Source organism: Aristolochia californica, unplaced genomic scaffold (genome assembly GCF_029961685.1).
Source record: "Aristolochia californica isolate CCGP_79_NKW_82.1479 unplaced genomic scaffold, dmAriCali1.0.hap1 SCAF_2, whole genome shotgun sequence".
Classification (NCBI taxonomy): domain Eukaryota; kingdom Viridiplantae; phylum Streptophyta; class Magnoliopsida; order Piperales; family Aristolochiaceae; genus Aristolochia; species Aristolochia californica.
The window spans coordinates 37,176,185-37,202,108 of record NW_027181881.1 but is presented as its reverse complement, the minus strand read 5'-3'; the positions used below and the strand labels follow the sequence as shown (position 1 = coordinate 37,202,108).

The 25,924-nt window shown below is 38.1% G+C and overlaps 2 protein-coding genes across 2 annotated transcripts; both read right to left on the bottom strand.

The window, feature by feature from the left end:
* Window positions 1-397: 397 nt before the first annotated feature.
* Window positions 398-7,645, bottom strand: LOC137956737 (protein TRAUCO). Its single transcript, XM_068804338.1, has 2 exons — window positions 6,553-7,645; window positions 398-810 (listed from the first exon to the last, which is right to left on the bottom strand). The coding sequence occupies exons 1-2, from the start codon at window positions 7,568-7,570 to the stop codon at window positions 536-538; spliced, it is 1,293 nt and encodes a 430-aa protein (XP_068660439.1). The 5' UTR covers window positions 7,571-7,645; the 3' UTR covers window positions 398-535.
* A 4,681-nt stretch (window positions 7,646-12,326) lies between these two features.
* Window positions 12,327-14,696, bottom strand: LOC137955024 (uncharacterized). The gene is made up of 6 exons (XM_068801903.1): window positions 14,689-14,696; window positions 14,361-14,599; window positions 13,700-13,989; window positions 13,459-13,545; window positions 13,066-13,300; window positions 12,327-12,712 (listed from the first exon to the last, which is right to left on the bottom strand). Exons 1-6 carry the CDS (start codon window positions 14,694-14,696, stop codon window positions 12,327-12,329), a joined length of 1,245 nt encoding a protein of 414 aa, XP_068658004.1.
* Window positions 14,697-25,924: the final 11,228 nt, after the last annotated feature.

Below are 25,924 nucleotides of genomic sequence, written 5' to 3'. Positions count from 1 at the left end.
AGTACAAAAAAGGCTACATGAATGCTCTTGCAGTTCTATTTTCAGAGAGTCTTTACATTTGAATTTCAACAACCTGACCATAGGGACAGCTTAACCAGTTTTTACTCACCTTCGCTAACTACACTGGCCAGTCCATTTTGACAACTGAAACAAGTCAGATCCTTCAGTCCCTTCTGAGCCAAGACTGCTTTAGTCAACAAGTATGTTGGAGGGACAATTTTTTAATCCCCAGCAGTTACATGCAGACTAGGTGAAAAAGAAAAAAGCTGGCAAGCAAGAAATTTCACCAGTACTGATAGCCATTGTCCCAGACCATACAGATCCTAAGTCATATTTATTTACAACATTTTGAAATCTAAGAGGGAAGGTCTCATTAGCAACCAGCAAAATAGAGATGTGTTCCAAAGAAGTTCATCAATTTGTACTGTAAAATTTCCAAGATGCCTTAGATAAAATTGGCTGTTTATACTTTGCCTCCATTAGTTAAGAAAAAGAAAAATATAAACCATTTAAGAGTATATAGGGATTCATAATGTTAATTTTTTTCTGCACAGATGACATTTTCCACCACGCCATCAACTCTGCCATAGAAACCATGATAAGGAACTTCTATCATGGGCTTTGGCACTGGACGGTTGCCAAAATCCTGCGGAAAAAAGTCAAAATCAGGCCCAAAATTGAATTTCACCAGACAGTTCACCTGGTTCGGACTAGTAAACATGGCAGCAGCAGGATAATAACGCCCTCCATACAGATCTTTGAATGCAACACCTTGACAGATTCCATTCTTGAAGAACGTTATCTCGCTTCCTGCATGAACAAATATGAAACCCTTGTGAGCAAAATGGAATTGGCAACCTAAGTCCTCCACTCAGACAAAGGATTAATTTTTATTTTTATTTTTTGTTGAGGGATTTCAGGTACAGAAGTATTTTTTCATCACAGTAGAACAAAAAAACCTTCACATAGCAACCAGTTTCAGCTATGTGCCAGATCACATTTCAAGAAGAAAAGGTATCGTAGGCTTTCATATTATTTACAGCTGAAGATGTTCTTTTCCTTTTTCCATCTCACTTTCTGAGTAACACTTGAGATAAACATGGGGTAACAAATATAAGGTCCAGAAACGTTCAGATAGATAGGCCACAATCAACACTGTTAAAACAGTTCACCTCCTCATGAGGATTCTGACCAAGGCTTCTTACTTAAGTATGGGTACCACCTCTGATTTCTAACAATTTCTTTCTCTATAAATGACTTTATCAGGGACAAAATCCAACACAGTCGACCCCCTATGATCGCAAAACCATGCCCAGTGCACACCAATGCACAATCCAGAGTGTTGATTTCAGATCATATTGGACCACAAGATGAGACAGCATATACAGCACATCATTGCTGATATGCATAAGAGTTTCTAGTAGGACTAGCCTGCTTTGAGAATCTTCACTGATACAGCATTTAGTATCAAAATGCTACCCTGCTAAGAGGCACCATACAGCACTTACATGGGTAAACCAAGAAGCAGAAGATGTGAATTCGAGATCCAATGCCAATATCTATACTCCTGAGTGAGATTTCATCTCGCTGATACAAAAGATGATGCAACAAAACCCAATGTACCACTGGAAGGCCCAAGTTTTTGCAAATTTTAGAAGTGAAGTCTTTACAGAATAGACCATTTATTCTCAATCCTGGGTATCTTGTTTCACATATAAAAATGACCAACTAAAAAGCAATAAAACTTAGAAACCTCTTAGGAAGACCTACTAATGTTTGCAGAAATTCATCTTACTATGGCTATTGCTATTTTAGAAAAAGAAGTCATTGCATAAAAGGAAGATGATAGACCCCCAATCCAACATGTCTACAGCAGAAGGGGGAAGGGGAATAAGGCCGACAAGAGGAAGGGGGGCACTCAGGGGCCCACTGCAGGAGCTCCACCTGGCAACAGTGAGACTGTCCTCTAGAGGACAGTTACTAAAACATGAATAAAAAGGGGCCATAAGGGGGGGAGGGGATATCTATCAAGGAGGTAGTTGGAGGTTCTAGACCCCCTGAACTCTAGAGGATTGGGACACTGGAGCAGCTCTGAGTTCTGGGCTTGGGTCATCTACAGCAGCAGGTACTATCTTTCAGGTTTCCCTCACTTTGGTATCAGAGCAGTTCAGACTGAGGTATGGTGCAATCGAAAATGGAAGGCAGGGTGGAATCAGTGGAGAAGGAAATTTCAGGACTGAAGAATGGGGTGGAAGAACTCAAATCTGACATGATGTCAACATGATGTCAATCCAGGAACTTCTAATGGAGGTCCAAGAAGGGATGCGCACTGGAACGAGAGGAAAATAACTGATCTGAGAGATGTCAGTAAATCATACGGGAAGACACTACAGGGGAGGGCAAACCTATAAACAGAACATGGGCCAGAGGGGAAGGAGACTTACCAGTTTTCTCTGAAGAAGACCTGTACGGGTGGCTATACTGCACCGATCATTACTTCGCCGTGAATGGAGTCAAGGAGGAGAAAATTCCATTAGTAGTGATCTCTCTGGAAGGGAAGGCTCTGAATTGGTTCCAGATGGTGGAACGACGAGCTCCGATGCATACCTGGTTGCACTTCCAAGCAGCACTCCTTTGCGGTTCAAACCCTCTCCAACGGGAGATTTGTAAGAGGTCCTCCTCGCACTCCGGTAAGACAGCACCCTCACTGAATACTGGGAGCAATTCAAACTCCTCACCACACCACACGTCGACGCCTCAGACGAGTTCCTCAAGGGAGCTTCTATCCACAGGCTTCAAGAAGATGCCCTAGCCGACCTGCCAGTCAACCGACCCATGTCGCTAGTCGCCCTCATTGAAGCCACTCACCAAATCGATGAACATAACTTGATCCTAGACCCAAGATGGTAGGGCTGGGATGAATTGTGAGACCAAACGAGATCTCTTCGTCCCAGATCATGCCCAGCGCCGAAACCAGCAGGATTCCTCCTCCCGCTCCCTTGTTGGCACCACTACAACACTAGCCACTGTCAGACCAACCCCCAACGATGGCGGCTATATGCGCTTTTGAGTATTAACACCTCTCTGATGCAGAAGCTCAGGCCAAACTGGAAAAGGGGCTTTGCTTCCACTGCAACGAAAAATTCACCCCAAGGCATCATTGCTGGTTGTGCCAGATGCATGTCATGATCGTCTCCAACGAAGAGGATGCACCACGAGACAATGATGACGCCTAAGCCGCAGAAATGGAGCTTCTCATGCATGACCTCATCACTATATCCATGAATGCTCTCCGCAAAGGGGTCACCTCGAGCAGCACTCTCAAATTACAGGGCTTCATCAGCCAGTACAACATCCTCCTCCTCATTGACAATGGTGCCTCACACAATTTCATCAGTACAGGCCTCGTCTAAGAATTTCTTCTAATAGTGGTGCGCAACCAACTCTTCGGTGCTATAGTCGCCAATGGGTACTGTATTAGAGGCGAAGGTTTGTATCCAGACCTTGAACATTTATCTATTGAATTTATGGAAAAGAGAAAAACTTCATTGACTTGTAGTAATCAGAGTACATGAACTCCTATTTATAATAGAAGAAAGTAATAGAATCCAATGACAATTAAATTATCCTTGTCCCAATTACACCCAAACTCTAACATTTAAAGATAAGTCCTAGAATAATTAAATAACTCAACATAAATAGAACAGTAGCATAGCTAAAACACCTTTAAACTGAAACTCTTCTGTGAGACCTGCTTTCATAATACTTTTGGCTCTGTAAGACTTCTTATTGTGTAGGACTCATCATGCCATCATTGTATGGGCCCGGGGCCTTCTCCTTGGTCTATGAGCCTTGAGCCCATCTTCTACATCTCTTGGATGTGTAGGCCTTCCTTGGTCTTATGGGCTTGGGCCCATCTTCTAATACGCTTGGATATGTAAGTCTTCCTTGGTTGTGTGGTCTTGCGCCCATCTTCCAACATTATCCAAGGCATCAAAATCATGCAACACTACCATCTATTCACCATGGAAGCAGCTAGTGTGGCCCTCAAGGTGGCCTAGCTCCGACTACTGTGCGATGTGTGCCTGAAATGGAGAAACCTCTCCATGATCATCGAGGGGACCCTGCATTAGCCAAAGTTGAAGTGTCACTGAAAGTGATGACCAGAATTCTGGAGTATGAGGGGCAGGGATGCCTCCTGGAATTTCATGGCTTGCAAGGGGAGCACAAGAGCCCATCAAAAGAGGTTTCACCAGAGATCGCTAGTCTTCTCACTAAATCTCCACAGGTGTTTGAATCTTCACCTGGACTGCCACCAACACTCCCCCTAAACCATTCCATCACATTAAGGGCCGAAGAACCACCACCCAACATCCACCTTGTTGATACCCCTTCTATCAAAAGACTAAAATCGAGAGGATTGTACGAGAGACACTAACCGACGGGATTATCTGCCCCAACAGCAGCCCTTTTTCTAGTCCAATGCTTTTGGTGAAAAACAAGACAGGGAATGGCGGTTGTATTGACTACAGAGTCCTCAACAAAATTACCACACTAGACAAATTCCTTATCCCAAACCATTGAGGAACTTCCAGATGAAAGATGAACTGCAAGGAACACAAATCTTTATAAAGTTGGACCTGAAATCAGGATATCATCAAATCCGGTTGAAGGATGAAGACACCTCCAAAACAGCATTCCGCACTCATGAGGGACACTACGAATTCTTAGTGATGTTGTTCGGGCTCACCAATGCACCCTCTACTTTTCAAGCCTTGATGAATCGGATCTTTCAATAACACCTGATCATGTTACACACTTGTCCCATTTGAGGATCACTCTCCAACTATTAGGACACAATCACCCAGTTTTGAAACCAAGGAATGCTCCTTTGGCAAGCACCAATTGGATTACCTAGGTCATTTGATCTCGGTAGACCCTTGCAAAGGAAACCCCCACCGGATGTCAAGGGCTTCCGTGGCTTCATGGGTCTTATAGGATACAATCACCGATTAGTAGAAAGCCACAACAAAATTGTCGTACCCCTCACCCAGTTGCTAAAAAAAGATGCCTTGCACTGGATAGAAACGTCTAGATAGCATTTGACAAGTTGAAGCACACCATGACCACATGTCGGTGCTTGCGATGTCGAACTTCTCTAAAAAATTCATTTTGGAGACTGATACCTTCGACATGGGCATTGGAGCTGTACTCATGCAAGAAGGGTGCCCTTTGGCATACTTAAGCCAAGCCTAGTCACCCAAGGCCAGCTTGAAATTCGTCTACAAACGTGAACTTATGGTTGTCGTCTTCGCTATTCAAAAATGGAGGCACTATCTTCTCAGACGACACTTCATCATTTGCACTGACCAAAAGAGTACGTTTCCTTATGGATCAGCGTCTGATGGAAGAAGAACAACAAAAATGGGTTACAAAGCTCACATACTGTTTAAATCCATCGCCAATGGTGGGGAACTCCATAAGAGAAAAAATATCCTATGAAACATAGGCACAAAAAATGGTGCACATAGAGTAAGTTGTCTTTTTCTAAAAAAAAATAATGGAATGGAAGGTTTATAATGAACGAAAAGAAGCTAAACCAAATAATAAGTAAAATTGCAAACTGAGAGCAGGGATAATCTTAATCAGGCAGAGCTTTATTACATGAAAGAGGTTATCTGTTAAATCAAATTAATTGGGTTGATAGATTATAAGATTTCAACTTTGGCAATGCACTGCCACCAAAGCAGTAGCCCCTGAATAGAGGAGTTGCATAAATATTCAGCAATTGTGGATTTGTTGCAGTGGAATCTACTGAATCAAGACTATGCAGGTTGCTTGAAGTCATGCACTGAAGAATGCAAGTACTTAAAACACAGTTAGCTGCCACTCACACTGAGAGCTATACTCTAAAGTCAGTATATGTTTTATGTTTCTTAAATATGTTACTGTCATTATAAGTACTCAAGACTTTTTCTTTTTCGAATTTCATATTTGAGTTTACAAAACTTTTCAGCCTCCTAGCCCATCATCTATTTTCTCAACTCTCTGCAATCCAAGTTAATCAGCATCAGTACACAAAAGTTGAGCTATACAAACGATCTAGATCTGATCTTCCACTCTCCAAGGATATTGTATTAATATGGGCCAGCTTTAACATAAAAAGTTTTAAATGGTGTGTCATAGCAAATGTACATGGTCGAATGCTTAAAACACAGAAGAAACATAGTAAGAGTAGTCCACCATGAGGAAAACAAATATGAAAGAAGAATCCCTTATCCATCCACATTGAAGAATAGAAGCATCCCCATGTTGTACAAGCATAGATACAAGTCCTTCCTTGGAGTGGAAAGTCTATGCTATGAATATTAATAGTGAAACCACACTTTTAAGTAGCTGCGCAACAACAAAACCAACAGAAGAAGTTTCCGGCACCTCAGAGAACTCAAAAGGAACTACAGCTGTAAGTACAACATCAAGCAGACTCAAATAATGCTAACAGAGTAAAATAGCAATCGAAGATTTAAAAGATTTGAATCAGAAAGTGCTCACCTGGAACTACTTTCGGCGGCTCTTCTTTACCATCCGCAGGGTATGCATACCTCTGCCCCTTATGCCATACCAAATGCGGTGGCTTTGGTGCATACAAGTCCCCTTCTGGAAGATTTACATAGAAACCAATAACATCCCCTTCACCGTAAGGTTCCCCATACTTCTCCCTCAGAGCTTTGTGAACTTTCGATCCCTCCAAATCCCTGTAACCAAAACTGTTCGCGTCGTACCCTACGGGAGCTTGCAGGTCTCCCTTTTCCATGGACCATCCCAACCTCGTATGCCCAGTAGGCCCGAGCTTCGAAACCCTAATTTCGAAGTACCAAGCCCCATCCTGGACCCCACGAGTGGCTCTCACCATCCGATATCCCTTAGAGCTTCCTGCTGATAGCCGATCGTCACTGAGCTCAACTTTCTCAGCTTTGTGGATCTTGGAGAGGCAGATAGGGAGGTCCGGAGAGTCGTCGGACTTGTCTGGGAAGCGGTGAATAGGGGTTATAAGTACCGCGTCTTCGTGATTCCCATTGGGCGTTTTGCTCTTCTTTTTCCCTTTACGAGAGGTGGATTTGGTCCAGACATTGGCGTTTTTCTTTTTCGTCTTCTTGGCAATTTTGTTTGGAGGTGTCGTGGAAGCCGGAGATGGCGAGGCGAAGCTCGCGAGGGGTTTTTGCTTCTTCCGGGGGGCGGCATTAGGGTCCTCGTCTTCATCCTCGTCCTCCTCATCTTCATCGTCTGGGGTATCGGCTGTCGGGGTCTCAAGCTTAGGGTCGACATCCGGTTCAATATTGGGTTTCGGGAGGTTTTCTTCTCCGTCGTCGTTGTCTTCATCGGGAGCTAGCGTTCCATCTTCATCTTCCTCCTCAGTTTCCAGTTTGCTGCCGTTGTTATTAAGAGTGTTGGGATTAGACGATATGTCGTTGTCGGGCTGTGAAGAAGAAGGTGTTTGTGAGTGGTTGAGGGCATCGGCCCAGTCCTCTTCATCGTCTTCGTCGTTGTAGGTTGCCCTCAAGTTCTCCATTGCCAAAAAACGGAGAGGCACCAGACCTCGAGAAGAGGGATCACAAACTTATAGATCCCAAATACACTACGCCCTATTTCTCCGCTTCGCGTCAGAGGTCGGTAGCGGCAGCGGTCGTAGCCACTAGGTCCATTAAGACCGAGTACGACTACTACCACCGGGTCCGAACCGAAGTCCCTGGTTAAAGGGATCGAGGAAAAGTGAAACTGAATTTGACTTGCCCAAAATCGTCAGTAGGCACCCAAACAAGTGAAGTAAAGGTTAATTATCTGTATAATTCAATTGCACTCACTCTTTTGATGCTCCTCCATCTTGATCGACCCTCTCTCGTCGTTCCTCTCAGTTCCCTCTCAACACTTACTCTCTCTCAATGCTCCTCTCATCGATGCCTAGGAGGTATTTGTGGCGCTTCTTAGTCCCCTTCCCTCCTCTTCCTCCCTCAATTTTGTCTTCTTCCTCCTTTTTTTACTATCTTGTGTTATTTCCATGTTTGATTTTGGCGCTTTCACTACAATATCTTTGTTGTTCCTAATTTTATTTTCATCTTGTATCTTTCATTGCCTCGGAGGTAATCACGATGCTTCTTAGTCCCCATCCCTCCTCTTCCTCCCTCAGTTTCATCTTCTTCCTCCTTTTCTGGCCATCCTGAGTTATTTTCATTCTTGATTTTGGCGCTTAATAGTCTTTGTGATGTCTTTTTCAATGCTTGTTGTTTACTCTCCTTCTTTTATGACCTCGGTTTCATCTCTACAATGTCTTCTTCCTCCTTTGCTTAATAGTCTTGGCTTTGTAGTTTCATCTCATTCTCCCTCATTTCTCTCAATGTTTCTTTCTTTCCTTTGCACTCAAACAAATTTTCGGCATTGTAGTTGTTAGGTCTCTATCGTCGTAGCCCTTAGACATCACCAAACTCAAGGAAAAGACCCCCTTCTTTGCATACCTTATGATTTTCCCCATTTCCCTCACATTTGAATGTTTCCTTGTATGATTTATTGGTATTATTTTCAAGGCCGGCCATGTGGAATTTTTAGGGAAATCTGACATTACCATTGTTAATAGTGGTTAACAACGAAGGGTTAATTAATATTTAATTTCTAGTAATTAATTGAAGTAGTTTATAAAGTAATTAATAACTAAATAATGGTTGATAGTAGACACCTAAATAATTCATTAATCAAATCATGGTAATTATTGGCTAAAAAATAATAATTAATGATTGGTATAATAGTTAATTGTGTACTATAATTAATATTGAATTTATGGTAATAAGAATAAACAAAATAATTTTAATAAATGACTAAAATTTGTTTACTAATTAATACTGAAATAGTTAATAAATAATTTGAGTGGTTAAAAATTAATAATTAACTAATAGTTAAATAATTTCAAATTTAATAAAATTATTAATGAACTAAATATTATATTATTATGTTCTAGTATAATTTCGTAGGACATATCATATTATATATTAACTTAATCACTTTAATACAATAAAATAATAATATGTATAGAAAAGTATATTAATAAATTTAGTAATATTTATAGTGATATTAACAATAGTGACTAAAAGTAATAACCATCTTATAAAATTTAAATCTACGAAAGTATTTTTATATAAAAAGTACTCTATTTATGTATTTATATATATTCTTGATTTTTAATACTATATTAAATTACTAATTTAAGAGTGATAATTTAGATATTGTACAAATAAGAATTTGATCAAACATCTGGACATTATAAAAGTAAACATCTTTGTTTAGGAAAAATTTTATAATTATTTTAATTAATAATTTTATTTTATTTTTTAATTATTTTATTAATTTAGAGTAAACTAAAATCTATCTTATTTTATCAATCAAATGCCCTATTTATTATTTATTATATTCATGACTTTTAATATTATATTAAGTGCTAATTTAGATATTGTTGTTGAATTTAGGATCCCTTTTCCAATATTTCGAGCAACAAAAGAGAGAAAGAAAAAGAAAAAAATGGGAGAAAAGCTCTCGGGTAGAGAGAAGAGAAGAGGGGAAAAAAAAGTTGTATGTCAAGCACGAGAGAGAGATTTACTCAAGAAGGAGATGTGTAACTTGATTAATTCTGAATTACAATACCTCTATTTATAGTAGAGGAAGTGATAGAGTCCTTATACAATTAACCTTTCAATCTCCTAATTACATTCCAACTCTAACTCTCTAAAATAAGTCTATAATGAAAAGATAACACAATCTACTAATGGTCTAATATAAGTTAAATTAGAACTCTTCTTCAATAATGTGGACATAAGGGAGGAGGCTAACTCGTGGCCTTATCCTTGTGGGTCCCACATGATCTTCCTGCTCATACTGATAAGTTTACCATCTCATGGTATCTTTGTGGGTCCCACTTGATCTTCAAGTCTTCTAACTCATTTCAACTTGTGCTTCTTATCTTCTTAACTCGTGCTAGCTTGGGTGAGGACTCTTCTTGGCATCCGACGTCCTCATGGTGGGTCCCACCAGCTCGTGCACCATGGTGGGTCCCACATTTTAACACTCCCCCTCAAGCTAGGGTGAGAAAACATCATAGATGCCCAGCTTGCTGCAAATGGTAAACATAATCTTGTGAGTGACCAGCTTGGTGATAATATCTACAACTTGACTTTGTGATGATATATACCTCAGAGATAAAAAAAACCTACTTGAAACTTTTCTCATATGAAATGGCAGTCCACTTCAATATGCTTTGTTCTTTCATGGAAGATTGGATTTGATGTAACGTGTATTGCTGCTTGATTATCACAATATAGAACCATCAAAGCTTCTTTGTAGAATCCCAATTCAGTGAGAAGAGATCTTATCCATAGGAGTTCACTAACAGTGTGTGCCATGGCTCTGTATTCCGCTTCTGCACTAGACCGTGCTACTACATTTTTCTACTTGCTTTTCCATGTAACCAAATTCCCTGCAACCATCGTACAAAATCTTGAAGAAGATTTACTGTCATCTTAGGATCTGGCCCAGTTTGCATATGAGAATCCTTCGATGTTAAAGTGTCAATGGTTTATATAGAGAAACCCTCATCCTGGAGCTCCTTTCAAATATCGCAGTATCCTTTCAAGTGCTTGCCAATGACTAAGTTGTGGCTTGTGCATGTATTGACTTGCCACACTTACTACATATGGTATATCCGACCTTGTTATACACAGTAAATAAGTCTTCCCACTAGTCTTTGATATTTCCTAATATCTACATATTCTCCAATGCCTCCACATAATTTTGTATTTGAGTCCATAGGAGTTTTTGCTGGTTTGCATCCCATCATTTATGTCTCCTCTACTAGATCATGGTCATACTTCCTTTGGGACAGCACAATCCCATGTCTGGATTATAATACTTTAACACCCAAAAAATATTTGAGCAGTCCAAGATCCTTTGTCTTGAATTCAATACATATATTTTTCTTTGTTTTCTGGATGCTCTCGGAATCACTACCAGTTAAAATGATATCATCAATATATACTGCTAGAATTACCTTACCTCTCGATATGTTTTCAATAAATATTGAGTGATCTCCAAAGCATTTGTAAAATCCAGGCCATATGAGGGCTTGACTAAATTTCTCAAACCATGCCCGAGGGGACTGCTTGAGACCATACAAAGATTTTTTTTAGTCGACATACTGACTCCCCCTCAACCACATACCTAAGTGGTTGTTGAATATAAATTTCTTCGTTAATATCCCCATTCAAAAATGTATTTTTCACATCAAGTTGATCTATCGGCCATGATGAATTAGCTACCAGAGATAATAATATACATATCGAGTTCATTTTTACCACTGGAGAGAAGGTTTCTTCATAATCAATACCATAAACACTGAGTATAACCTTTAGCAACTAATTGAGCCTTCAATCGTGCTATTGACCCATATGGATTATGTTTGACAGTATCAACCCACTTGCAACCGACGGGTTTTTGTTACAGTCCCATATCTAACACAACGATTCCTAGGGAAGAAGAAGAGAAGAGAAGAAAATCAAGCTGAAGGGAAGCTTGAGACCCTAGGTTCGTTGAGGAGAACGCACACCTATGAGTTCGTTTGGGAGAACTCAAAACCCTTGTTTACTCTAAATCAAGACTTACTCTTTCCCATTCCTTTAACCCCTTAAGTAGGGGTCAAGAGTACAAAATTATAGATATTCCCCTCCACAACATTCAACTTTAAAAGTAAATAAACTTAATGACTTAACTTAATAACTAAGTAACTTAATGACTATGTAATTGACTTAACTTACTGACTAAGTAACATAATAACTAAGTAATCGACTCAGCCATGTCGCCTCTGAATGACTCAGCTTGCTATTGAGTCCATAACATCACTCCCCCCTGGAGAAAGAGTTTGTCCTCAAGCTTGAAGGTAGGGTAGACTTGGCAGAATGTCTCCACATCTGCCCTTGTCGCAGCTGCTGGCTGGCTGTGTGTCAGCCCACTGGATGAGTACCTCCCACTGGTTATGAATTTTTTGAGCTTGAAAATTTGTGGATGGAGAGAGGATAACACGCCCCTCTAGGTCGGTGTCTTTAATGTGTCTTGTTTTCTAAATCCAAGTATGATATAGGGCAATTGCAATTCCTGCATTTAGACATCGGTGGTCCCCTTGAAGTCCAAGTTGCTGACCATTCAACAAGCCCACGGTCCAAGGGAGGAGCTTTTTGTAAATGCACATCTAACTGAGCGGCCTTGTTTTCAATTACTGGCATTGCTTCTGCTGGTTAGGAAACGCTAAATGCGGCCACTCCATCCTTTAATATTCTAGCTTGCTCTCCAGCAATTTGACCAAGAGTATATCCTTGGGTTTCCATATGGTAATATCTCCCCTCATTAGTTGCATCAAATTTTCCTTCTAAACCAACCTCCAAAATGGTAACATCCTCCACCTGCACTGTTGCCATTATCTTGACTGTTGGTTTAGATTGAATACTGGCCTTAGCAGCCCTAACCTGCATATCCTTGTGAAATCTACACGTAGCCTCAGCCTCTTGGATGAGCTCAAGACTAGTATAAAGATTAGCCATGCACCAAAAGTGTGCAAACTTGGTACTAATGTCAGATATAGTCAACATTTCATTAAAATACTTGTGGTCCTCTGATATTAATCCTGCACGAATACAAGCATAGAACAGACCAATAAAGGTAACTTCCTCGGGTAGTACGTTTTCTTTTGATGTTGTTTTGGCACCCGTTTTATTGCTGGAACCTTGTCCCACCATTGCTGCAAGACATCCATGAATACAGTGTCCCAACATCATTGCATTCCAACAATTTAAATTCCTCTGTGAGATTTGGTTAAAAACTCTTCTAGTATCCTCCACCTTAATTGCCTTGACAGGCATGTCATGAAACTGGGTAGCAACATCATACACCCAACATATCAGTGGTTTGGACTATTTCAATTTGAGACACAACTTCGATTTTGAAAATCCAAATAGGAATCAACTGATTCATAATTACTTTTGTTTGCCTCCATTTCTTCTAGTGCACCATCTCTGTTTTTTGCATAAACTATTTCCCTAGAATCACTCTGCATATCCGTGTGAAATCCACAAGTAGCCGTAGCAATACTGGTCAAGGCTCTGACTAATTTTGTGTATATAAATCCAATTCTTGGCACACCAGCAACTCCAAGACTTGGACCCAGATCAGGTTCAATTGGTACTGACAATAGTTGGCTTGAAATCATTTGCACCTAGTTTCCACTTTTGGTATTGTTTATCCCATAATAGAGACCAGCAACATGAGCCTTAGAAGCATATTCAGTCAATTAAGCCATCAACAACCATACGAAAATTTCAGTGATAACCTCTACTGCTAAAAGCAGCTTGAATGCGGACAGTTAAAAGCTACCTTGATGTAAGTGTGCAATAGTTTCCCTTGATGTAATGTACCCAGATTGGGGCAAGCTGTGAGGAAACCCACTACAATCAATTGAGCCTACAATCAATTGAGCAAGAATGGATTGTATGTTCATCACTTTTTTGTAGGTAGTGTTAAACACGTCAAGATCAAACAACTCTGAATTTTGCAAGTGCTCATTAAACCCATTAATTGCAGTACTATGGAAAACAAAAATAATTCTAGTACTTACCCCAACCACTCTCTCTATGGCATTTATCTGCTTATGAATAATGCATAATAGGAACTTATTGATACATGCACCAAGCTCCACTGTTCCATGGTTATTGCGGCCAGTAAGTATAGCTCCTAACATGGAGGCAGTTGGCTCTACTGGCATTGTCTCAATAAACTCAAGTGCCTCATGTATCTGACCTACTCGATTGAGAGCAGCAACCATGCATGCATAGTGCTTCAAATTAGGCTCAACCGAGGACACTCTCCTCATATCATGAAAATATGTTTGGCCCACATCAACCAAACCTGTTGACTATAGGCAGGCAACAAAGAAACAAAAGTAACATGGTCTGGCTTAACTCCCTCTTCCTGCATTTCCTTGAACATATCTACCGTTTGGTCACCATTTCCATGAATTCCATTACCTGATATCATAGCATTCCAAGGAACAAGACTTCTTCTTGGGACCTTACTAAATAACTAATTTGCCTAATTTAATCTTCCACACTTTGCATATATGTCAATTAGACATGTTCAAACAAAGACATCATATATCAGACCAATCCGTATAGTTCTTCCATGAATTACCATTTCTTGTTGCTAGGCTCCTACATGGGAGAAAGCAGGTAGAAAGCTTACAATATTACCATGATCTACCATTATGTCCTCACACTTACCCATTAAATGGAAAAGCTCAATTGCCGCATCAGCAAGCCCATTTTGTGTAGATCCACCATTGTGGACAACATACTGTTGCATCTTCCTCCCTTGTTCCTGAGCACCAAGGTAAGCACAAGCACACAAAACACTCACCATTGTCACATCATTTGCTTTGGGACCTTCAATTTGCATCCTTTCATTTATAGCCAGGGCTTCCTTGTAGTTGTCATCCTTGACATAACCATCGATCAAAGCACTCCACGAGACAACATTTCATTTAGACATTAAGTCGAACAACTCCCATGCAGACACTATATCACCACACTTTACATAACCTTCCAATACCTCAACATCGAATACCTCCATTGTTGTCTCTTCCAACACGATCGCTTTCATAATGCTGGCAAATTAACCATTTCCCCTGTTCGTGTATCTTTCCCTATTTTTTTCCCTACAAAAACCTCCAATAATAGTATCCCAAAAGCATAAACATTTGTCTTGGAATTGCATTTCTTCATCTTGTGCAGCTCCGACGCCTTGTATCCATCAGTCTTTTGCTACTGCCACCATCTCGTCGACCACAACAGGGACCAATAGCTTGTCGAGACCAAATTCCATTAGTCTAGCAACAAAAAATTTGTCGACGTGGACGTTACTAGATCGAACGTTTCCATGTGTGATCGGCATTTCGTGAATCAAGTGCAAATGGGCGAGGTCCCTTGCAATGCCCAAGGTGATTTTGTGTCGTCCAATTTAGGATCCCTTTTTCAATATTACGAGTAAGAGAAAAGAGAAAAAAAAGAAGAAAAGGGGAGAAAAGCTCTCGGGTAGAGAGAAGAGAAGAGGGAAAAACAGAGGTGTGTGCCAAGCAAGAGAGAGAGAGAGAGAGAGAGAGAGATGTGTAACTTGATTAATTCCGAATTACAACACCTCTATTTATAGTAGAGGAAGATATTGAGTCCTTATACAATTAACCTTTCAATCTCCTAATTACATTCCAACTCTAACTCTATAAGATAAGTCTATCATGAAAAAATAACACAATCTACTTAGAGGTCTAATATATGTTGAACTAGAACTCTTCTTCAATAACGTGGACATAAGGGAGGAGGCTAGCTCGTGGCCTTATCCAATAAGATTACCAGCTCGTGGTATCTTTGTGGGTCCCGCTTGATCTTCAAGTCTTCCTAACTCATTTAAGATTGTGCTTCTTATCTTTTTAACTCATGCTAGTTTGGGTGAGGACTCTTCTTGGCATCCTATGTCCTCATGGTGAGTCCCACCAGGTCGTGCACCATGGTGGGTCCCACATTATAACAATTGTCAAAGTAAGAATTTAATTAAGTATCTAAATATTATAAAAGTAACCATACTTTTTATTTATATTATTTTTTATATTTTAAAATTTTAAATTATTTTTTTAATTTTTAATTAAATAAATAATTAATTTTTTAATAAATTCATTCTCCTCTTTTCACTATGTTTTCCATTATGAATACTAACATAATAAATTACTTTACACTACACTTTCCATTAAGCACACTAACACAAAAAAATAATTCACTTTCATTTAAGTTTTTTATTTTGCAACTGGCAAAAGCTTGTGTTATAGTTGAACATAACGAAGGGTTAATAAGTGTTTCACCGTCCACAAAAATATTTTATAGTATTCAAGTTTTTTTGGTGGACTTCATTCACAACATTTTAATTTCTTATATTTATTAAGTATTTTAAATATTTATTTATTTATTTATTTTTCAAGTATTTCGTGTTCCAAACTTCCTAGAAGGTTAACCTGAACCAATATCAGATCAAGATAATGAATGGTCAACTCAGTTTTCATACTCCATCTTCTATTTTATATGTGAAAATTATTTTAAACTATTTGTTGTAACTCATAGGACCACAAATGAATGTTTTAACACTATCGTTGTCTATTTTCTTCAAGTTAAAATTTAATAAGAATGTTATTGAAATTTCTCAAATTTTCCACAATTTTTTTCTTAGCTTAATATTCCCTATAAAATTTTTACTTCATTTTCAATTTTAGTTTCCTATTACATTTACCTAATTTTGGTAATTATGGTTGAGACAAATATCTGAAAATTGTTAGTTAGTTAGGTGAAGTCCTTAATAATCACAATTGATATACCTTCCAATGCCCCTTTCTTATCATGGTATCTTTGGTTGAGAGAAGCCTAAAAAAAATTAGTGAATTTGAATATCCCCTTCTACATCTCGAACTCTAAAAAATAAACAGGGAAAGCAAAGACACCTTTGTTAGCCTAGGTGGCTTCTCGAAGGGTGGGGTAGAGGGGAATTGATTTTTTACAATTAAAAATAAAAGTGTGCACAAATTTATGATAATCCAAGTAATTAAAAAATAAGCACACACCATAAGTAACACCAAATATTTTGTTATGAATGTTCCCTTATTAGTATTCATCGCTCAAGATTTTGTGCTTGGAAAATTCTACTAATCTTAGTTCTATTAGCTGGAAATTTTCATAAAAGAGATTTCATCTCTCTTTTAAGTCACACGTATGCTCAAATACATAATTACAATAAATCTCCCCTGAGATTAGACTTGATTCTAGCTCTAACAAATCTTTCTATATATATTCAAAGGTTTTAGATGAACCTATCAAGAAAAAATGTAAATATAAAAGAAATAAAAAACTTACACCCTTTTGAACGTGGAGAGACAACTTTCAAGAAAAAATGCTTCGAATGCTATAGGTATGCCAATAAATGCTCATTAAGTTATAAAAAAACACATTAGGTGGTGTATTTATAAATTTCCCAAGGCAAACAAGCTGTTATTTGACCGTTTGTAAAAAGCTGTTATTTGCGTGTTTGCAAAAAGCTGATATTGTATTGATCGATCTATCAAGTGTAAAAACTATATTTTTGTTAGAAATGGCTTATTGATCAATTGAAATGATCAACCAATATTTTACTATTGGGCCTGACAATTTAAGTTGATTTATCAGTGTACATAGACTCATCGATCATGCATTGAAATTATTGGTTGTGCAATACATGTATGACCGATCAATGTCTAGGCAATGATCCAACATGTATCGAGTTTCTTATTGGCATCATTTTGCTTGATCAGCAAGTCTAATAGGGTGATCGATCATGCTTTACAAATTTTGTATATTCGGACATGTATGATTGATCAATTCGCATGAAATGATCAATCAGTCCACATGAAATGGTCCACATGAAATGATCAATCATGATTTAAAGCACCATCTGGTAAAGTTGTAATTGATCAATCAATGAACACATATTGATCGATCGTACTTTATATTTCTTGCCAGTGCACATTCTGATTGATCGATTATTGGTAGATGATGATCAATCAATCTGAAGCAAGTATGCTAGAATTGACTTTAAATCATGACAAATTTTATGCCCAAGTAGTTCTAATATTGTTGATTTTCAGAACTCCATGAATTTAGCTCATGGAGAAAAAGGGAGAGAAACCCATTGGGAGAAAACTGGAGGAAGAAGAGGTTATGGACTTGATGTCTTTACCCTCCCCTTGAAGCTCTATTTATAAATTAATGAAACTACTATATTACAATAATACCCCTAAAATTAGGGTTTTAACCTTGGAACTTTAACTTAATTATATCAATGCTATCTCTATGAGATGACTCTTTATTTACCATCCTGCCATCATTGTATGTGGGCCTATGGGCCTTCTCTTTGATATGTGGGCTTTGAGCCCGCCTTCTATATCTCTTGGATGTGTGAGTCTTCCTTGGTCTTATGGGCTTGGGTCCATCTTCTAATACACTTGGATATGTGGACCTTCCTTGGTTGTGTGGGCTTGGGCCCTATATTCTAACACTCCCCCTCAAGTTGGGGGTGAGAGAACAACATGAACTCCCAACTTGCTACAAATGATGTATAAAATCGTTTTTGTATAAAAGGGCACATCTTCCAATATGATTTCATATTCCAACACTCCCCCTCACATTGGTGCTCTTGTTCATGAGGCCCAGCTGGCATAATATCAGTGAGAGTAAATCACTCCTAGCCGCTAAGACATTGCTCTGTACTCCAGTCTTTACTCATGATGGATATAAGAAACACTTCATCTTCTGTAGGTAGTATGTCTATTGGCATTGCTCTGAAGTGTCCACTTCCACCACCGTGTCCCTCCACATAACAACGACTCTCAAGTGGTAGAGTAATATATGACATTAATGGGGGGAAACTAACATAAATGTAATAATAAGTTCATCCATCATGGAATTCCAATCGGAAATATTTTTTATATTTTTGACGGGGTATTAAGTTCCTTCATCATGGAATCCCAACCGCAAATATTTTTGATATTTTTGAAGGGGACAAATAAATAATGGTATGAGGTCACCTCTTCTTCAATAATAATGTCTCATCATAAGAGACACAATAGCAACAACTGAAATGGGCTTGGGCCCATATAACACGAACATAAGTAATCCTTGTAAAATTGACCATGAAATAATCCAATGCAAGTATCTATACCAAATAATATGCTGACCAAGGAATAATCTGTCAATTCTTCAAAGTAATAATCCAAGCAGAGAAAAAATTTATCGAGTCATGCCAAGTCAAATATATCCGAGTCGTTGTAGAAATATGTATAAGCTTTGGTCCAAATACAAATACCGAGGTAGAAAATAAGTGGCCCGAGTTAGGTTGACCCGGATTGAGTTGGTCCGGGTTGACTCGGTCTGCTGGTGCTGCTCAACAACAACTAGAAGGGCAGCCTTAGGTTGTTGGGTTGACCTGGACAGGTCCGGGTTGGGTTGGAATAGGCGCTGAACCGATGCAATGAAATTTTCCTAACTTAGGGGGGTTAGTCCAAAATGAATCAGACATGAATTACTCCCGGATTACCCAGTTCATTCGATTAGGTTGTTAGTCCAAAATGATCTTCTCTTCATTTGAATCACGTCAGGTAATGTTCTTAGGCAAAAACGGAAGAATTAGGCTTCATACCTAGTTTGCGAATCATCCACATGAATCGCGCACGGGACGCGTTTCTCTCTCCCCAGGAAGGAAAAAATTTCCACATTTCACTTCCTCTCCCGAAATTTTTTTCTCCCACTCGGCCTTCCTTCCTCAATTTTTTTCCCCTATATCTTCTCCCTCTCGACTTCATTCTCTTCTCCCTCTAGACCTCCGTCGCGAGCACGGGAGGCCAACCCTCTATCGCAGAGCCTCTCGGCCTCCCTTTCATCTCCCTCTCGGTGTACCGTCAGAGTGCCACCTTCGTCGTCGTTGCCTGCTGGCCCGCCGTAGTCTCCCCCCATTATCGGTGTTGTGAGGAAGACAACGCATTGGCCATCGGGGCGCCGTGAGGAAGATGAAGCTGGTTTAATTTTTCCTAAGTTAGAAAAAATTAAACTAGCGTCATAAAAATAATAATCCATATTTTTTATTTATAAAATAATTATTTGTATTTATTCAATATATTCATTTTATAATTGTTGTATTAAATTAGTGATTTAATAGTCATAACTAAAATATTGTTAAAATAAACATTTGATAAATTTTTTTGGTTTAATTATCCCATCACTATAATTAATTAAACCAATGGTTTTAAATTTTGTGATAATATATTATTAATTAATAATACGTAAAAATATATATTATGTTATTGATAAAATAATATATTTATTTATTTCTTATATTAATTTTTTATTATTGTATTAAACAAGTGATTTTTAATGTTAAAATATATCTTATGTTATTAAAAAAATGATTTATTTCTTTATTAAATTCGCTTATTGTTGAATTTAGGATCCCTTTTCCAATATTCTGAGCAAGAGAAAGGAGAGAAAAAGAATAAAAGGGAAGAAGAGCTATCGGGCAGAGAGAAGAACAAAAAGAAAAGAGAGATGTGCACCAAGCAAAGAGAGGCAGATTTACTCGAGAAGGAGATGTGTAACTTGATTAATTCCAAATTACAATACCTCTATTTATAGTAGAGGAAGTGATAGAGTCCTTATACAATTAACCTTTCAATCTCCTAATTACATTCCAACTCTAACTCTTCTTCAATAACGTGAATATAAGGGAGGAGGCCAGCTCGTGGCCTTATCCTTGTGGGTCTCACATGATCTTCCAGCTCATATTGAAACTACCAGCTCGTGGTATCTTTGTAGGTCCCACTTGACCTTCAAGTCTTCGAACTCATTTCAGTTTGTGCTTCTTATCTTCTTAACTCATGCTACCTTGGGTGATGACTCTTCTTGGTATCCCATGTCCTCATGGTGGGTCCCATTTTGTTACACTTATGTTATTTTTTACTTTTTTTATAATTTATTCTAATCACACGTAATTATTATATTAATTTATAATAAACTGTAATCATTAAGTAATATAATATAGTCTTTCATTAATTAGTTTATTAATATATTTTAATACTACACTTTAAACCACTTATAAATGTAGTAACCACGCTTATTTTGGTTAATTATCTGTTTAGGTATATGTTATATTTAAGTATATTACAAAAAGTTACTCATTCTCTTGTCTCCCCCTTGTTTTTCATTTTGGGGTATTAACACTGAAATTTGTTTTCCAGTGCACTTGAACTCGTCTATACTAACACCCAAGGATGAGTTGAAGTTGAATAAATTCATTTAAGATGAATTGAAATCTTTACTTCATTTCAAGTTCATTGTGGACTAACCCCCCCCCCCCCCCCCCCCTTTTAGGAAATCTAATATTTCTACAATATCTTCTTCCTCCTCGACTCTCCCGAAAACAGAGCTCAGAAGGCAACTTTCCAGACAGAAAGTTTTCAGACAGACATGACTTTCCAAAAAAACTTCACTCCAGAAGAGACCTTCCAGAAATATCATCTTCCCCACATACGACAACAATATCAACTTCCTCATGGCCGAAGGACTCTCGGCATAAATAGAGCTCAGAAACGGCAACTCAGTGTTGGTGCTCTGGAAGCTCGACAGTCATCTTCCATCTCTAGAATGGGGAATGGAAAGACATCTTGGTTTGTAAACATCAACAGAGCAACGCTCGACGACTTCCTTGTCGTGAGAAGTTGTCGTCTTCGGTGCCAAATAGAGCGGGACAACAAAAAAAAAACTTGGTAGAATGGTCCGGCTTGGTTTCTAGTGGCAGCAAAACGATCTAGTAGAATAGACCCCTTCAAGAGTAATATCCTGGAGAAGCAGTAGGACTTTCTGAGAACATCCCGTCAGCGGAAGGAAACGATAAATAGAAGTGCCATTTTTATCCCGCATGTTGGTCTGCCAATATGGACTCACTGATGGGAAGCAATGTCGGCGAAGGCTGAGTTTTTCTTTTGGCAACGACGCTGGGAGGAAACTTCAGCCTCCGATCGACTGTCATGTCGGGCTTGCACTGTTAAGCCGAGTCAACTCAACTCAACTCAGATACGAAAAAAAGTGTGCAGAAAGACAAGAAAGAAAACTAACAAAACCAATAGATTTAGTTAGGCAAAAGGTATCAAAATTTGAATTTGAATTTCAGCAACTATGAAAAAAAACCTTCAATACGAGAAAATAAAATAATGGGTTTCTGAAATACTGAAAACCTTACTACGAGTCCTGAAAATCAAAGCTTTGATACCATGTTGATTTTCAAGACTCCATGAATTTAGCTCATGGAGAAAAAGGGAGAGAAACCCATTGGGAGAAAATTGGTGGAAGAAAGGTTACGGACTTGATGTCCTAACCCTCCGCTTGAAGCTCTATTTATAGATTAATGAAACTACTATATTACAATAATACCCTTGAACTTAGGGTTTAGGATTTAGGGTTTTAACCCTGGAACTTTAACTTAATTACATCAATACCATCTCTATAAGATGACTCTTTATTTACCATCCTGCCATCATTGTATGTGGGCCTATGGGCCTTCTCTTTGATCTGTGGGCCTTGAGCATGTCTTCTATATATCTTGGATGTATGGGTCTTCCTTGGTCTTATGGGCTTGGAACCATCTTCTAATACACTTATATGTGGGCCTTCCTTGGTCGTGTGGGCTTGGGCCCTATCTCCAACAAATATAATTAAAGGTTGGATACATGGAGCTACTCTCTTTACAAGAGTAGAGTATTAGAAATTTTCTAAGCTACATGAACTTTAATCTTCCGTTCTTCATTTCTTCTCTTTTGGGTGCTTCTTCAACAAGACTTAATGCATTTTTGAAGCTTAAGGTCTTGAGATGCTTGTCTTGGTTCTTTTGCATAGACCTTGATTTTAGTGTCTATTGAAGGATGTGCATCTTAAATGCTAAATTTATGATTATAATGTTGCTTAAGTTTTGTTATCATCAAAATATTGATGAGAGTCAATACTCGGTCAACAATCTCCCCCTTATTTATGATGGCAAAACCTAAGGAAAAAAACTAAGATATCAACAATCCCAGAAATTTAAGCGACAAAATTTCAAGTAATTTGGGAGTTAGTTCCCCCTAAATCTATGCATGTTCATTTGAATTTGAACATTTATTTTTAATGTGGTTTAGTTCTCTCTAGTTCTTTCTCCCCTTTTATTTCATAAAAAAAGAAATGAAAAAGACAATTTAAGAAAAAAAACTGGCTCTAAGGCATGTCATATATATGAGAACATCCATTGGTAAAAAATTGAGTGGGTACAATGATATGAAGAAAAATATACAATTGGTCCACTTAGTCTACTAGGGTAAGGCCTAGCTCTCGATAGGCAGAGGTGGACTGATGTGGCTAAAGATGGAGTGGAGGATGGAGCGAATCTCGAGCTTGTTGACCGTAGGTTGACTCCCATGTTGTTTTTTATAGTAAAAAAACTTAATTGATCTAACAACTTGAAAATCTAAGTATTTTAGATACTCCACCTTCAAGAGTACATGCATCTCAAGGTCTAAAGCTTCAAGCCAAACCCAAGATCTCAAGCACCATAGAAGAACATTTCTTGAAGAAGCACCCACAAGGAAGAAGAAAAAGAGAAGACTAGAGTTGAAGTGTAATAGTCAAATGTCCAAACTCAGTCACTTATGCAAAAGAGTATTCTAAACTCTCTTTCTTTAAGTACATATTTAAAATCAAAACTTTAGGTCATAATTTGCACGTAGACATGTTTACGATCATCATAAATATCAATTAGAACATTCTAGAGCACTTAGATAAAAATACTCCCATGCTTTAAAAGTCAAACTCTATTGAACTGGCATTGGAATGATTGATCAACCACTGGTAATGATTAATCATCTAGAATTGTGCAGGCTAGAAAATATAAAGCATGATCGATCGCCCATAATCGATTGATTGATCAATCAGAACATGGCTATTTCAAGCTATAAGGCATGATCAATCATCCCTCTTGGATTGATCGATCATTTTTGCACAGGCAAGCATACTTCATAAGGAATGATGGATCATCCTACCTGATTGACCAATCAGACAAAATCTTTCCAATAAGAAACATAAAACATGATCGATCATAGGAAAATACATTGGTCAACCATACTTGTATTGCACAGCTAGAGAGAATTTTGATTGATCGATCATTCATTGATAATGATCGATCAACTTAAACTTTTTTAACCAACATAAACATATTTGATTGAATAGTCCATCAATCAATAAATCATTATATGACAGAAAAGTAGTTATGACTTTTGCCACCCTTCACATGGGTGCCTTCTAGCATTCCTCCTTAAGCTGGTGGTGAGAAGGCATCATAAATTTATTAAGTCACTATAAAGTAGCCATTATGACTTTTGCCACCCTTCACTGTCTACCACCCTTCACATTGGTGCCTTCTAATACTCCCCCTTATGCTGGTGGCGAGAAGACATCATATATTCCCAACTTGGTGCTTATAGGGGAGAGAACTTTCGAACTAACTGATTTTGTGAGTATATCTGCAAGTTGGTTGTGAGATGAAACATGTTTGAGACTTATAATGCTTGCTTGATGTTGATTTCTAGGGACAACACAAAAACACAAGAGCTCTCAAGGGAAGGAGAGAAGAGAGGAACTCTAGCGTTTGGGAGAAAGGAGAGAAGAAACCAAAGGAAAGAAAGAAGAGGAAAAGGGCGAGAGGTGTAACAAAGAATTTGAACCAAGAGGGAGAGGCCTGAATGTTCTACTTCATGCCTTGAAGTTGCATTTATTGTTGTGTGAAGGTATTTATCATGACGACAGTACCCTTAGGGCTACATGCTTCAAAAGAAAAAAAATATAAGAGAACATAAACCAGCTTACATAATTACAATTCTACGTCATCTCTATGAAAGTTCTAAGTATGCCACCCCTACACATGTGGGTGTCTCTTAACACTCTCCCTCAAACTTGTGTTTGTAACTTCAAATGCAAATAGTCTTGGTCAAGAAACTTGTGTGTTTGAAAAAGAAATTGATTGCCTTGATTTGATTCATCTTCTTCTTGTTCACATCTTGCTTAAAGTCTTCATCTTGTTCTCATCTTGTTCTCATCTTGTGTCCTCCTTGGATATTCTTGCCACATAAAACTTGATTACCACAACACGTGGAATTCTTCATAGTTAGCTACCTTTTTCTTGTACTTCTTCTTCTACTTCTCCTCCTCAAGTTGGGGATCTCTTTGTTCTTTACCAAGAGACCCAACTTGCACAACATAATGGTGAGAGAAGAAAATTCCCTTCTAGCCATACGACAAAGCTCCATACACCAATTAAAATGGTCATAGTTTAAAATACACTCTGTTCAATTTTAAAGGCTGAAAGATAGCACAACTTTAGGGCACAATAATGAGACTACTCACTTTATAAGGGTAGCTCAAACAAAAAAACACCTATTGGGTGAAGAATAAAAAGACTTGACTCAAGGTGGATGTTGGGTACACTCCTATACTTTTAGGTAGTGGGTCTATATGCATTTTTTTTATGTGATTTTAACAAACACAAATTGATAAAAATACTTTGAGGAATTAAGGGTGTGAATAAAAAAGATAGCAACTCTCATACTTCAAATGGAAGGAGGCACACAATGCAACTCTTCATACTTCTATGTAAGAAGGTGGCACTTTTAGACCAATAGATGTATAAAAAGTGACCAAGTTTGACTCAAGAGGGAGAAAAAAATAAACTCTTCTATGAAGATGATGATTAAGGAAAGTTAAAAAACCCCAATAAGAAACTTTTGAGATGGAACATAATAATGGAAACTTTCTAAAAATAGACTTCTCATACAATGCAATTACTTTTTAACACAACAAGACCAATTTGGAAAAAAATATTGAAAAGATAAATTATGGAACAAGTTAGATTTAAAATAATTAATTGGAGTTTAGAATTAGGAAAAAAACTTTCTAAATAAAAAAATTTCAAACTTTGTAAAAAAGGAAACTAAACTCATAACGAGTAAGACTTCTCTTAAGGAAACTAATGTAATGCGATATCAAACAAAAGAATTTTTTAAGAAAGGAAAGATACTCAAGATGGTAAAATCTTGATTAGATTTTTTTAAAAAAAAAGGAAACTCAATCAATATTAGCAACTCAAAATGTGAAGCAAAACATTTGGCTTAAATTCGGATCTTTACATGCAATAGGATACTATCATG

Coding starts and splice junctions, on each gene's coding strand:
- LOC137956737 (XM_068804338.1), bottom strand. CDS start 7,570: ATGGAGAACTTGAGGGCAACCTACAACGACGAAGACGATGAAGAGGAC. Junction 811..6,552: donor GCCGCCGAAAGTAGTTCCAG/GTGAGCACTTTC, acceptor TTGTTCATGCAG/GAAGCGAGATAACGTTCTTC.
- LOC137955024 (XM_068801903.1), bottom strand. Junction 13,990..14,360: donor TGAGCTTTTCCATTTAATGG/GTAAGTGTGAGG, acceptor TATAGTCAACAG/GTTTGGTTGATGTGGGCCAA. Junction 13,546..13,699: donor CCATAGAGAGAGTGGTTGGG/GTAAGTACTAGA, acceptor AATTGATTGTAG/GCTCAATTGATTGTAGTGGG.